The following is a 15,912-nucleotide window of genomic DNA, read 5'->3' on the forward strand; positions in this document are numbered from 1 at the left end:
TCAAAATGATCGAAGCAATGATGCATTTACCCAGTCAGTAGCCAAGTTGCCACACTATGAGAGGCAGAAAAGGGGACCAGATTATCAGAGCCAAGGTTTCGGAGATACTCGTCTGTGAGTATTTTCAGAGTGAGTGTGGACACAAGGAAAGCCTATGTCTTAACAACATGTTAAACACAGTAACCTCGAGTCTTCACACTAGGTTCAAGATCTTTGTATTGGCCTAGAAGTGCATCAATCCATCCTGTATTGGTTTTTCTTTGGCTCTGTGCAATGGCTCTGTTGTGTATATCTTGTCCTGGAATCAGACAGAATCATTAAGTAAAGTCCCATAATTTATTTAAATAATTAGTGGCATCATTTTTATAGTCACAAGCTTTTTAGGGCATGCTCTGACAAATGTATCCTTAACTTGTAGTATTGAAAAATCAAAAGGTTAAAGAAAATCTTAATACTGGTGACATGTGCTTCAAATATAAAAGGAGAGAAAAAATTAAAAAAAAAAAACCTGAAAAAGTATATTGCACATGCAAGCAAAATATAATAATAAAAGAGTTTTAAAAATTCAAAAATGTAGCTTATAATCATTGACACTCTGTGTCAGTTAAGAAAATATAAAATGCAAGGCTTTCTCACCAAAAATGAGATCCATTTCCTCTTAATATCTGTCCGTGATCACTGTGAGTAGAAGGCAAATGAATTGAACAGTAGTACAAATATGTAGTTATCAATATCCCCAAAACTATCTCAATAGCCCAATTAATTACAATAGCAAACAAACACTATCATATTTCACATAAGTTGCTGTATGGCATTTTAAAACCTATGAATTGATGGACATTTGTCACAAGTTTTTACAAAAATAGCAATCTTTCAACCTTGGTATATAAACATATTTTTAAACAAAGTAGAACTCATCTAGGTTTAAGAACATAATCAAGAAATCTATATATCATTCTGGTGCAAGTAAAGTAGTGAGCTGAAGAGTATAAATAAAGGGATGCTCCTTTTTTTTTGGAGGCTTATAGGGATACAAATGCCCTGAGATTAACTGCCCAACTTCCATTCACATATTTAGAAATGCGGGAAGGTTGGGGTTATAAAATGTATTTCACTTCAGCTACTATTGGCCTTACCTCGCAGTAGGGGCAGGCAAAAATAACCAGAGATTGTTAAAAAAAAATTACAAAAATCATATTTAAAAAACCCTTAAAATAACTTGAGATATTTAGCACATTAAATTTTCCAAAGTTGTTAATACAGTTATAACCAGTTCTGAAGTCCATCTATCCTCGGCAAAATAGAAAAAAGCTGTTTTTTCATATATGGGCTTATTCAATAATATTTTTCTTTTTGCACAGTTATAGGGGAAAAAACAACAGAATTTCAAAATTCAGTACATTCAAAATAAATTCAATCAACCTTCAGTGTAACATAATAATATTTAATCCAGTAATATATGAACTTAAAATCACAAAGTTATATCTTAAAACAATCAGGAAATATGCAATAGAGATACAGAGATTTTTTTATAAACCATTGGAGTCTGAAATGCCTTAGAATATAGCCTTTAGTCTCTTCAAAGTTCCTTGGGTGTTTTTTTTTTTTTAATTATTACTTATCCATTTAAATGCCTATTGTCAGAAGGCAGAGTGGTAAGGGCTAAGCAATGGGGTCTGAGCGATCTGCTCGGGGCCCCACAGCTGGGGAGTATCTGAGGCCAGATTTTAACCCAGGACCGCATGTCTTTATGTCTGGCTCTCAGTCCGTTGAGCCACCCAGCTGCCCCTCCAAAGTTGAATCTTTGGATTGAGTCTGCTCCCTGACAGGCAGGTGAAGTCAATGAAATTACCAGATGAGTCAAAAGGTATCCTTTTAAACAGCCCATTGCTATTAAGGTTCCTGCTTGAAAAATCTGTTTCTTCTCCTCTCCCTTTTTCTCTCTCTCCCCTGCTACCATCCACCATGACCAGCCAGTTACCAGCTGGTAGAAATGAGTCCTGAGTGATCTGTTCCAAGGATCTGGGTGATGAGCCGGCTGGGGTCACGCTCGTGGGTCTGGGGCTGGAGTGATGAGCAGTTGGGTCGGAGGCCAGATGGGTGAGAGACAGACCGCTGGGGTGGGTAGGGCCGGGAGCCGAAGCGCTGACAAGCAGGGCCGGAGAGGGCCGCAGGCTGGAGCTGATCAAGATGGTTTTCTAAAGAGCATCTTGGAGAAACGTGGCTTAAAAAAATCATTCTCTAGGCTAAAAAATTTGAGAAGTTCTCATCCAATCTAGTGGTCACCATCTGTAACAGTTAAAATTTAGGGGAGACTGAGGCAGGTAGAAATTAGTTTCTCTCTGCAAGGAGTATTATATTTTATGAGGTTTATTAAAGTTAAGGATTAAAAGAAAATACACGATAAGAAAAAACACGTGTCTAGGCCAGAGGCCTAAACCTCACCTACATTATGGAAAGAGCCGTGTCTGCTTCAAAACGGAAGTCCAAAAAGAGCCCTCAACCTCCACAAAGAGAGATCCACATTGGAACCCCAATGTTGAACTAGATTACACAAAACTAAACCAGGCCATAGAAGCATTATTAACAGCCATGAGAGCTTTCTCTGATAGACCTGAAAAATGGTCAAAATTTGAAAAAACCCAACAACATATTGATGAAACACCCTCCCAGTTTATGGACAGACTTATTGACGTAGGGAATACATATATGGACATTGATTTATCCAGAGAAAGAGACATTAGACAAATACGTAGGAAATTTGCTAAGAATTGTTATTCAGTGGTAAAAGACTACTTTAGAACTAGCTGTCCTATTTGGGACTCTATGGACCTTGATGAACTAAGGAGAGTAGCAACCTATGTTTATAAAGGTTGTGTAAAAAGACCTGAGGAAGACGATAAACCAGTGGAAGATTTAAAGAAAGAAATTGAAATGTTAAGGAGACAATTGAAAAATAAGGAAGAGACTCTAACCCCTTTGTGGGAATTCACAAATAAATCAGTAACTTGCCACTTCTGTGAGAAGAAGGGCCACAAAATGATGGAATGTAGAACCTTTCTTAAGATGATTGGAAGAAATACACAGTTTAATAATAGCTTTAGAAATAACAACTCTAGAAATGATGATAATGGTCATAGAAACCAGAACAACTATAATGATGATAATGATCATAGAAACCAGAATTCTAGAAATTTTAGAAATTATAATAATGACTATGGAAATAACTATAATGAATATAGAAATAAGAACTTTAGAAACCAGAATTATAGAAATAGGAATTGGGAAAATAATGACAATGCTCCAAATGAAGAAAATGTAATACCCAACAACAAAATATAAGAAATGGAGCTCGTCCAAAAAATAGTCGAGGTGCCCTTCAGGGGGATGCCCAAGGAATAACCCAAACACAATGATGGCATGGGGGCGGGGCTGGGGCACAGGAATCAGAGGATACAACCTTTGATTTTTCCGGACCCTGATGTCTTACTACCCGTTGTCCCTGTCCACTGCCCTCCCCATACTAATGAACCCCATGTTACCTTAAAGGTGGGTAACACTTATTATGATTGTCTATTAGACACTGGAGCTACCAGGTCTGTATTGAAGAATGTACCAGATTTAAATTGTTATTTCGTTGATTCACAAAGTGTAGTGGGGGTATCAGGAATACCCCCAAAGAGTTGAAAAACTTGCCCCTAGAATGGTGTCTGTAGGACCCCTAGAGGTACAACATTCCTTTCTTTTGATGCCTGACTCCCCTTTAAATTTGCTGGGGAGAGACCTTCTATGCAAACTCAGAGCCACAATAACTTGTTCACCAGATGGTTCTTTATCATTGGAAGTACCAGAGGAATCTTTAAATTTAATCCCTGTACTTCTCTCAGAAAACCAGGAGGCAAAAGAGCCTTCCACTTTTGAAATACCTAAAGATATACCGGAGTCTCTTTGGGCCACATCTTCTTCCGACGTAGGCTTACTTAAATCTGCTGTTCCTGTGCAGATTAAAAACTAAATCTAGCCCACCTCCTTCCATCCCTCAGTATCCCCTCTCAAAGGAGGCAATTGAGGGTATTACACCAGTTATTAACTCATTAATAGAACAGGGAATAATAATCCCTTGCAAATCTGAATACAACAAGCCCATCCTGCCAGTTAAAAAACCAAAAAGAGGGCCCGATGGCAAGTACCTCTATAGATTCGTACAGGATCTGAGGGCAGTGAATAATCACGTTATAGACACTCTGTAGTTTCTAACATAAATACTATTATTTCCTCTATTCCTAGCACAGCTACATATTTTACAGTAGTAGACTTGTGTTCAGCTTTCTTTTCCATACCTATACATGAGAACTCCAGGCATATTTTTGCTTTTACCTGGAAGGGCTCACAATATTCATGGAGTCGGCTGCCACAGGGTTATGTGGAAAGTTCGAGTTTATTTGAGCAATTTTTGAGCCAAGACACAGACAATATAACATTTAAAAATAGCAAATTAAATATGTAGATGATCTACTCTTGGCTTCAACAGACGCAAAAACATGTCAAGAAGATAGCAAACACCTTCTTTTGGAATTGCACAAAAGAGGACATAAAATCTCGAAGGATAAAGTTCAGTGGTGTCTCCCAAAAGTAGAATATTTGGGATTCATCTTGACTGCGGGTGCTCATTATATTTCTCCAAAACGAATTGAGAATATTCAAAATTTAAGAGCTCCTACTACTAAGAAACAGTTGAGAGCAATTTTAGGAGCAACAGGGTTTTGCAGACAATGGATTTCTTGCTATGGGGAAATTACTAAACCCCCTTATAGCATTAACAAAGGATTCAGTTCCTGAACCCCTCAAATTAGAGCCTGAACACTTATCAGCTCTATCAGATCTAAAAAAGGCTATCATGTCTGCCCCTGCTCTAGGCATCCCAGATTACAATAAGCCATTTACTTTGTATGTGCATGAGCGAAGAGGAGTAGCTTCTGGCGTGTTAACTCAGACTTTGGGACCTTCCCAGCGCCCAGTTGCTTATTATTCTGCTAAATTGGACCCAGTAGCAGCAGGAGCACCACCATGTCTTAGAGGAGTAGCTGCTACAGCCTTACTAGTAACAAAAACTGTTGATTTAGTATTGGGATGTCCATTAACAATAATGTGCCCACATGAGGTAGAAGCATTATTGATGAAACATAGAACACAGGCATTCTCAGATCAGAGAATTACAAGATATGAAATAACCTTATTAAATAGTGAAAACATTACTTTAAAACATTGTACTACTCTTAACCCTGCCACCTTGCTTCCAGATTTACCAACTTCAGGAGAACCATTACACAATTGTGAAACATTAGTGTCCATGGCAGAAAAGCCTCGAGATAATCTCTTGGACACTTCCTTAGACAATTCAGATCTGATTTTATTTACCGATGGTTCCTCTTTTATGAGGGATGGCATACATTACACTGGAGCTGCCGTAGTCTCAGAATTTACCACTGAATGGTCAGCTTCACTACCTTCTAACATTAGTGCTCAAGGAGCAGAACTCATAGCTCTGAAGCAAGCTTGTATAATTGCCAAGGATAAAAAGGCAACAATTTATACGGATTCTAGATATGCTTTTGGCATTTGTCACTCAGTCGGAATGTATGGCTCCAGAGAGGATTCTTAACCTCAGCTGGAAAATCTATAGCTAATGCAGAAATTATTAATGAAGTTCTTTCTGCTCTCAACCTGCCTACAGCCCTAGCTGTAGTTCATTGTTCTGCAGGTGGCACTGACCCTGTCTCTAGAGGAAATGATCGAGCAGATGCCGCTGCAAAGCTAGCAGCCATAGAAGGGCCTGAATTAATTTTAACATTAACAACTACTAATGATTTAAATTTACCACTTTCCTATAATGAAAAGGAAGTGTTTAAAATTAAATCTGTGGGAGTTGATGAGATCATCAACTGGGTGCAGAGAAAGAAGAGACTAGGACAATCCCTTGGTGAAAGGATATAGTAAGGAGGCACATTCACATTATGGGAGACATGGATGGTAATTCAGCAAAGAGGCTGAGAATTGGTCAGTAAGGATAGAAGGAGAACAAGAGAGAGCACTATAATAAAAAATGTTTTCAAAAAGAAATGGTGGCAAATAAAAACAAGAATTGTAGAGAGGTTATATGGTTATAAAATTTTCTTCCTAAAAATATATGTTTTATATTGGTTTTTCTATTTTCAAAATATGGTTAATTCTTTAAAAGTTTTGGAAACTATACTTATTTTACTTGGGATTAAAAAAAAGGATATGTTTCTTCTGACATTTAAGGTTTCCCCCAGTCTGATTCCTTTTTGACTTTTTAATGTTATTTTCCCATTATATCCCTGTATGAGCTGTGTCCCATTCCTTAAACTTGTCCTTTTGTCTTTTGCCTCTATATATACACATAGTTCATTTCCCTCTTCCTAGTAATGTATACCCTCCTCATTTCTACCTAAAGAATTCACCTTAATGTTCAGTTTTGTGACCGCGAAAATATGGGTTCAAGACTTTGAATTGCCAAAACTGTAAAGATAATTTTAGTGTCTTGAATTAAATCAAAAATAAGTGGTCACCATGGGAAAATTCCCAAATATGAAATACCCAAGTCATCTGGGTTTTATGGAGATTTTAATTAATACAAATCAAGGAATTAAGGAAAGGGAAAGAGACAGAGTAAGAGGAAATAGTAGGAAAAGGCAATGGCCTGGCCTCGGCCTTTCTCTTTAAGAGAGAAACTAAGTCAGTCTTAATCACTCACCACAAGATCTTTCCAAGCAAAACTCTAGTGTTCAGAGACCCAGCAGCCTCCTCTGACTCCTGACCTCCAATTCAGCTACCAAAGCTGAACTAAATCGAACTACTTTGAACTGGTTCAGACAGCTCCTTTTAAAGAGAAGTTTCTCTTGTGTCACCTCCCCTAAATTTTCACGTCTACCAATCACAGTAGACGCTTTTCCTAGGACAGCCCATTCTTAGTTTTTAGTTCTCACCCTCTCTGGGTAGATTATATCTTCTGAATACTTTACACCTCTTTGTTAAGCTTGCCCCCTGCAAGTTGCCTGACCTTTTAGTGATTAATTTGACATTCATAGGTACTTAGCACCCTTTTGTATTAGATCTAAAAATAGACCTAGCTTAAGGGCTTTTGCCTCACTGTAAGTATGGGTTAAGTACTTTTTCATCGTTCAGTAAGAAGTTTACAACTTTATCTTCCCCTAAAGTATGCCTAAGTATGGATGGTTTAATGTTAGACTTCCCAATACATTCCTGACCAAGTACCTCCATTGTTTAAATGGGGAATAACCTTAACTATAACCTTAATATAATGTCCCAAGATAGAGTCTGAGAAAATTTAAGATTCACAGTTTAAGTGCCTTTATCTCTATGAAGCCTTCTATGATTCCCCATTTATTGGCATTTTCTTATTCAATTTAATTTGTATTTATTTATTTATCTGCATGCCTTGCCTTTCCAGAAGAATGTATACTCCTTGAGTTAGGAACTAATCATTTTTGCCTCTTTGTCTTTTTTTAGATAGAGTTCTATGAATAACTTTTTAAAAAAAAAATTATTAAGAGAGGGCAGCTGAGTAGCTCAGTGGATTGAGAGCCAGGCCTAGAGATGGGAGGTCCTGGGTTCAAATATGGCCTCAGATACTTCCTGGCTGTGTACCCCTGGGAAAATCACTTAAACTCCATTGCCTAATATATATATATATATATATATACATAGTATCATTCTGTCCCTACAAAGCTCCATGAGCACTATGAATTTTAAAACTATCCCACCCTAATCCGACCGTACTTTAGAAGATCTGATTTAGCTATTTCCTGATCAATAACAATAGAAATACTTGGACTAACAGAATCAGGTCTTGGGAACACTGTATTTCTCTACTCTCCTTAGTTTAACAAGATTAGGAAGGTCTGCACCAAACTCAAGATTTAATTATCTGAGGAAATGGCCTGCAACAAACATGTGCACAAAAAGCGGACAGACCCCTGGACTGTCCTAAGTCAAGCTAAGCTATTATTGGTACAGATGAGAAGCAGGAAAGTGACATAAAACTGTCTATATAAGGCACATCACTTCCTCTCTCTTGCTCTTTTCCTGGAGAGGTGACTCTGGCTGACCGACTGCTAGGTGTTTTGACTTCTTGGAGTGGTGGCAGTTACTTTGTCTGGGTTTGGCGGTGAGTTTGCCCTGGAGCTGTTTCAGGTTCTGGCATCTTGGCTTAGCCCTTTCTTTTTGGAGTTCAGGATGACTCTTTCCTCCTTCATACTCCAAACCCTTATCTCCTAATCTCCCTGCCTGGTGCTAGGAAGGGGGGTGGAGGGGGAAAGACTACTCCTTTCCTTCTTCCTTCTCCTTAATCTCCTTCACTATCAATTAGATCACCATAAAATTTCCAGTTGACTTGGGTGTTTCTTTTAGGATTTTATAAATAAAATCCTTGGTGACCAAAATAATTATTACATTCAGTCTCAACCATAATTTTAACCTTTACAGCACCATGCTTCAATCAGCTGAACTAATTAGAAGTAAAAGTCATAACCCAAACAAGAAGATGAGAGCATCACAGGATCATATATCTATATTCAGAAAGGACTTCCAGAGATCTCCTAATAAAACCTTACTATTTTATAGATGAGGAATTTGAGGCCCAAAGAATGGAAATGATTTGTTCAAGATCTCAGAGAAAGTAAATAGCAGAGCTGACAGCTCTTCTTACTAAATCCATCCCATTTCCCCTTATGCCTCTCTACTTTAGCCCTATTAAAAATCTGTCTCAGTACTCATCTTGTCAAAAATTTGTTAGCCTACTTTTTTTTTTTAAACCCTTACCTTCCATCTTGGAATCAATACTGGGTATTTGTTCCAAGGCAGAAGAGAGAAGTAAGGGCTAGACAATGGGGGTTAAGTGACTTGCCCAGGGTCTCACAGCCAGGAAGTGTCTGAGGCCAGATTTGGACCTAGGACCTCCCTTCTCTAGTCTGGCTCTCAATCCACTGAGCTACCTAGCTGCCCCCTATTAGCCTACTTTTACTATATGTAAGGCCTTTTAGTCCAGTGCCTCTAAATCATGAATCATATTATAAGAATGAGATTAAAAACATTTATATTTGATAAGCTATAGCTTGATAAGTTAAGAAATCTGGAATGTTGTCTCAAGGATTGCAAAGAGGCTCCTGCAAGGAATTCTGGGGAAGGTTTTAGAATGTAATAAGGGGGAGGAGCAGAGAAGTGAAGTGGCCCTGGATAAAGAAAGGGTTAGCTGCTGTTTTTTTTTTCTCTCTCTTACCACAGACTTGGGTTTGAGAGGAAAGGAGGAAAATCCTGCTGTATCTTAGTGTTTTTCCTTTGAACACTTTGGAAAACATTAGGAAGAGGAATTTGTTACCATCTACTAGTGATGTAACAATTGATTTGAAGAAGACCAAGGAGATCCTGTCTGGGTTTTGAACTCTTGAGTCTCTTTTCAGAGTCACAGCTCAGCTTTATTGAGCTTCAGCCATTTAGCCTCGCTGCTTTTCCTAACTTGGTAACAACTTTAAGATATAGATACCTGAACTTATATAAGGATTTAGTTAGTTTATTTAGATAGTTTTGGAGATTTTTAGTTAGTATAAGCAGTAGTAGAGTAGCTTGGGTGAATTCCCAAGATCAGAAGAATTTCATCTTGAGACAAAGGAGGACTAGGTGGAAATTTAGTTCCCTTAGTGTTAAGGCATCCTTATTTTTATTAATCCTTATGTTTAACCTTTATAATATAAATAAAATAGATATTTTGTATACAAGATTCTCCAAGTTAGTTTGTGCACTGAGCCCAGTGAAGGGAAAGTTCAAACTTCAGCTTTCCTTTAAGGAGGAGACCTGGGATACTTTGTAGGCATTAGACAAAGTATCCACTGTAGTTTGCTACCTTATTTTAACACTATCTGCAGCATCCCTAATAAATAGAACAATATTTCATTCTTTTTTAGTAGTGTATGATTCAAACTTAATTCTTCTTTTCTCCACCTCCCCATCAACACAAATATTTAAGGTGTTAGTATAATTTTGTATTTTATAAAAGCAGCTTCATGTTTAACTAGCATGTGAGATAATTTTCTCAATTTAAAATATTTTGTTAAATAGGTACACAACCAATTGGTTCCTTGAATTTTATCTCACCAACAAGTTATGGATATGTGAAGGATTTGTGCTACACAAACTTTGGTTCAAAACCTTATTTTCACTTAATTCCTAATGATTCAACTGTCTGCAGTTTGCTTCTCTGTAACAGAAATGAGACTTCCTGGAATGAACTGAAGGTGGGTAAAGAACCCTGAATTCCCCATCTAAGCACAGAATTTAAATAGGGAAATGGGATTGCTACCATGATGTTTTTATCCTGAGATAATCTGTTATTTCTTCACAATGTTATCAATGATTAACAAAGAAGAAGAGTGGAGATAAGATAGGCAAAATCACGCAAAACAAGTCAGTTCAATTATATCATTGTTTTGCATAAGGTTTTAATTTTCTTTATTACCACTAGATCCCTGAGAATCAATCTAAGAAAGCAGAGTTTTAACCTTAAAGCCAGGAAATTCGAAATTCAAGTTCTGCCTCTGATACTGAAAATGTGTCACAATTTCTAATGATAAGAGATTATAGAGAATATGCTGATCTGCATAGCAAGGGTTTCTTAATCCAGGGATTCCCTGTGCCAGTGAAATCACAGATCCAGTCTCCATTCCTATCCCCACTTCAGAGTTGTAGCTCTATCTTCTCAAAAGAAATCTGAACTATAGTTTCTGTACAGTACAGTTGTCCAGAAGAGTCTAGTCCAGTTACAGAAGTATCACTAATAATTTGGATTCTGGACTTTTTGAGACCATCCTGTTTGAAGCCTCTTTGTACATAATAATAACTGACATTTAAAAAACTATTTTAAACATTACAATAGTAGATTATGCAAGTATTATCCTCAATATAAATGAAGAAACTGAGGCTCAGAACCTGTGAGCAACTTGTTATTACCAACACGGCTATGCAGTGTGAAGAGCCAGGATTCACTCACAGACCTCTTGACTCCAAGAATGGGTCACTTTCTACTGTGCCTTTACTTATCATGAAAGAGATTAGTATTCTAGTTCCTTAAAGCAAGCTTAAACATATTAGGAGAATCTGTTATTTGTTGACCAAAATCATTTTAATTAGTGTTTAAGCCATGCCAATACTTAGTCTTGTCCCTTAAAAATTGTAGTTAGATTATAAAGTTCTTTGAAACTTTACCTTTTTTTTCTTTTTTGGAAGTGAAACAACTTCTGATGTTGGATGCATTTCTGTTTTTCAGCTTACATGTCAAACAGCACAGCATGTCTTAAAACTAATGATAAGGGAACCTTTGGCTTTGCTTGGAGGTGGTTGTACTGAAACTCACTTGGCCTCCTTTTTAAGCCACAAGGTAAGTAAACTTTACCTCATCTTGTTAGATTAGCTATATTTATACTAGATTTACATTTTTATGCGTTGGGAGTTTAATATCAACCCTTTCAAAGGTAAATTTCTCAGTCAGCTGAATTATACCACAAGGTCTTGATTAACCAAATCACTTGAATAGGTCCTACATACAATTAACCCCTTTCCACAACATTCTAATGTAGTATTGTAGGAAGAGTATTGCATTGGGAATTTTAAGACCTTAATTTGAATTCTGCGTTTTGCTTACTCAACTCTAGTGCCTTTGAATAAATCTGTGAGCTTTTCCGAATCCATTTTCTCATTGAGATGATTAGAGCATAAGGTTTTAGTTTTAAATCATAGGATTAAGAATTTGTAATGATCTTAGAGGTCATAAGTCCAAACCCTTCATTTTACAAGTGAAAAACCTTAAGCCTAAGAGTTTAAATAACTTGTCCAGGTTGACAAATCAGAATTTGAACCCAAGTCTTTCTTACTCTTTTCCAGTGCTTTATTGAATATATCATGCTGCCTCAACAAATAACACCAGGGAAGCAAGGAAAAGATACTATGGAGTGTTATAAACATGTCACAAATTATTTTTTAAGTGATTTGAAAGTTTCTACTTCATGCATATAACACATTTAATGCTTATAACATCAGATTCATAGATCATAAATTTATAATTGGAAGAAACCTCAGAGATCATAAAGCCCAGCCCTTTTAAGTTACAGATGAAAAAAATAAATCTAAGAAAGGCAATTTCATTTGACCAAGGTCACAATACCTGGGTTCTAACATCAGTTCCAGTATTTTTTCCATCATTCCATGTTGTCTTCCCTGGATATAGTTCTGTGCCACATGGCACACATTCATCAGGTCTCCACAGTTTTTGTAGACCTCTTTCCCCTAGTTAACCCTTAAGAACCCCCTCTGAGGTATTCTATTTGCAATTTCAGTGAATAAGTATCAATCAATTTCCCTCTAGAGATCAAGATGATAAAAAGGAGAATATGTACCCCTTCTATGCTAAAGGAAATTTTTATTCACTTGTTCTTGCAAATATATGAATCTTTGAAGGAAATTTCCTTTTGAAAGGCTAATAGATATAAAGTGACTAAATTGAACTATAGAACTAATAACTGACCTACACAAATGGGAGGACACAGCTGATGGGGTCTAAGTGCCTAGCAATAGGGAAAATATTCACTCCCCTCCCCCAGCTCCCTAGATTTGTCCCTGGGGACCCTGAAATACTGCTATTACTCCTGAGGAAAACTAGAAGACCTGGACTACTCTGGGCCAGTTCCTTCAGTGAAATGTACAGCATAATATGTAAACAAAATGTCCAAGAACTACTAATTAGGTTTTGTTAACACTTGGCCAAGTACCCCAGATTACAAAAATTAATCATAAGATCCTATTTAAAAACTGTTTTGTAATATTTTTACTCAATTCGTACAAAAGAATCAGCAAATATCAGGTACCTGCTATATGCCAGGTCCTGGGGATACAAGTATAAAGAATGAAGTTCTTACATTCTAATGGAGAAGATAAAGAGCATATATGCAAATATAAACAGAAGAACTGTAAAGTGAATAAATAGTACAAAGCACAAAATAATTAAATTCAAGGTTATTTTGGAGGGGAGGCACTAAGAGCTAAAGGGAGCATGAAAAGCTTCCTGCAGAAGTTGGTGCTTGAGCTGCATCTTGAAGGAAGAAAGGTACTCTGAGGTGAAAGGTGTGGTGCAAGAGGAATACCTCTGACCCGTGGAGGAGAGTTCCTGCAAAAGCAGAGACATAGAAGATGGAATGAGGAGTAAGGTACAGCAAGCTTGGAAAGGTAGGGTGGAGTTGGGCTCTGATGGGCTTTTAAGTCTAAACAGAGTAATTTATACTTTATTCTAGCTTTATTAAGAAGCCGCTGGAGTTGAGTGAGCAGAGAAGTGTTAAAATTAAATTAATAACTCTTGGTTCTTAATTTCCATAGAGTTTATTAATAATTACTTGACTAAGGAAAAACAGATATAGTTTAAAGCTCAATCTAATCTAAGTTTGACCACATGTTGCTCCACCTGCATGGCTCTCAACTAGCACCAGCACTGTCTAGGGATTCGAGAGAACATACACTGTGGCAACCCCTTCCTTTATCCTCCCCAACGCATCACCTGTGTGTTCACGTAATGTCCAGTCATGCAGTGCAGGCACGCAAACGGGATGCGGGAAGTAAGTTTGCAACCCTGGAGGGGCAGGGGATTTCCATTTACACAGGAGTATAGTCAGATCTGCATTTAATCAAAGTCATTTTGGCATTTGTGAGACGGATGAACTGGAGTAGGTGAGAGAAAAAGAGCAAGTGCTCAGTAGAGGAAGTTTGGGGCATTTGGCTAACCACATCTAGCATCAGTTTATCCTAGTACTACAACCAGCAGAGTAGCCCTTTCAGGATTTTTCATCTCCCACACTAATGTTGGTTTCACTAGATGTTGAGTTCTAAATACTATGAATTCTTTGGCTAGTAATTCTACACACCTATAATACAGTTAAATTTAACAAACATTTCTTTTTAGAGCTTTTTCTGTTTTCAAAAATACATGCTTAGTGAGACATCACAAGATTCTGAAACACTTTTTGAATTTCAGTATATTTTTCTGATTTTATTATGACTTTAAATATTGGTAATATAAATGATACATTAACCAAAATGTTTAAATTAACCATAAAACTCAATTATTGACAATATTATGAATTATATGATTTTCTTCTTTAAGGTATATCTTATTATTCATTTGAAAATGGAAACCAGGAGAGTTCAGATGTTTTCCTCTAAATTTGCTATTCAATCTTATAATCAGCCTTGAGGGACTACTGTGTGCAGAGATGTTTCAGAGGGAGGGGAAAAATTGAAGTCATGAATCTTTAAATTAGCAATCCAATGGAAACAAACTAACAAAAAACTTTAAGAACATATGACTAAAATTAATAAACTGAGTATAAATTACCATACTAATTAGATTATGACATATATGAATACTATTCAAATGAGATTACAGTTAGTCAGTGGTAGTTTTTTGGAGGCAACTTAAGTGGCCTGGAGTCACAAAAACTTGAGTTCAAATCCAGCCTCAGACAGTGGATGGTTGAGGCTGAGCATGTCACTTAACCTCTGTTTGGCTTAATCCACTGGAGAAGGAAATAGCAAACCACTCCAAGATCCTTGCTAAGGAAACCTCATAGACAGTATAGACCACGGGGTCATGAAGAGTCAGAGCTAAGCAACCAGCTTTTTGGAGAAAGCATATTGTGCCACATCTTGATATCAGGTAGAGATCTTCAGGTAAAGGTTAGATGCCCATGTTGTGGGCATGTTTTCCCTTGTTTGGGGATGAAGACCAAATGACTTCTGAGATCCCTTTCAACTCAAAAATTCCATGTTTCTGTGACTGGGGAGCACAATTTGTTCTTCATCTGAAAATGATCTTTTCCTCATATTTCTCCCAGCACTTTCCCTAAATCTCTTCTCAACTTTTATTACATTCTCCCTGAAATCATAATTAATGGCATACATAACTTTTTCTTTCTAGTAATTTGTAAGTTTTCAGCACACAGTTCCATTTTCCTCCATTAATATATGGATTGTCTGAGGAAAAGGGAGTGTTTGATTTTCTGTTTCTATCACCAGAATTAGCTCTATATGTTGTAGACACTTAATAAATCCATACATTCATTCATGCCTATCTTTGTACCCCTAGAGCTTAGTATATATATACAAAATTCAGGATCTTATCACTATGGATACTTTTTTCCACCAGGGTAGATGCAACCATACTTTTTTGTCTTGTGTAATTATTGTTCATAAATCCATAAGTTCCCCAAACAGTATCTACTCCATGCCTTTCTCTAAGTCTTTTTACATTTTATAAATAACATAGCAATAGCTGGGCTATCCATTTGTTACCCCTTGTTCTCAATATATAACCAGTTTGCCTCCCTTTCCTAATCATGTATATCCTTGATACATTTTATCAGCAACTTGCTTGTGAAAAATGGCAGCTTATGTTGGTGCAGCCTCTATATGTTATGTCTGCCCCATCTCATTGCCTTTTGGATCTCCTGCCACTTGTTTTAAGATCATTGCCATCTAGGAAGTGGAGCCATATAACATCAACAGAAAAATATTAACATTTAAAAATTTTTATATCAGAGGACAGTTTGAGGTAATTGAAGAATTCTTTATAGTTTCCCACATTTGGCCTATCTTATTCTTTTCCTTTTATTTAATTCTGGAACCTACTAATTTTTCCTTCTGCACATATATCCCATATCTACATAGGGATAGACTGATTCAACTAATGACATATCATACTTTAGGCAACATGTATTTTCATCCAATTTTTTTTCTTGAGTTGCTAAGCTGATGTCTTATGAGTTACTAAATTTCTTC

General features: G+C 36.9%; 1 protein-coding gene across 1 annotated transcript in view; it reads left to right on the top strand.

Annotated features, from left to right (window-relative positions):
- MKKS (MKKS centrosomal shuttling protein) overlaps positions 1 to 15,912 on the top strand; it is a 29,384-nt gene that overhangs the window by 11,287 nt on the left and 2,185 nt on the right. Inside the window, exons 2-3 of the mRNA XM_007476687.2 lie at positions 10,156 to 10,331; positions 11,360 to 11,470. Coding sequence (XP_007476749.2) covers positions 10,156 to 10,331; positions 11,360 to 11,470 — 287 coding nt within the window. The remainder of the gene's footprint in view (positions 1 to 10,155; positions 10,332 to 11,359; positions 11,471 to 15,912) is intronic.

Source organism: Monodelphis domestica, chromosome 1 (assembly GCF_027887165.1).
Source record: "Monodelphis domestica isolate mMonDom1 chromosome 1, mMonDom1.pri, whole genome shotgun sequence".
Taxonomy (NCBI): Eukaryota; Metazoa; Chordata; class Mammalia; order Didelphimorphia; family Didelphidae; genus Monodelphis; species Monodelphis domestica.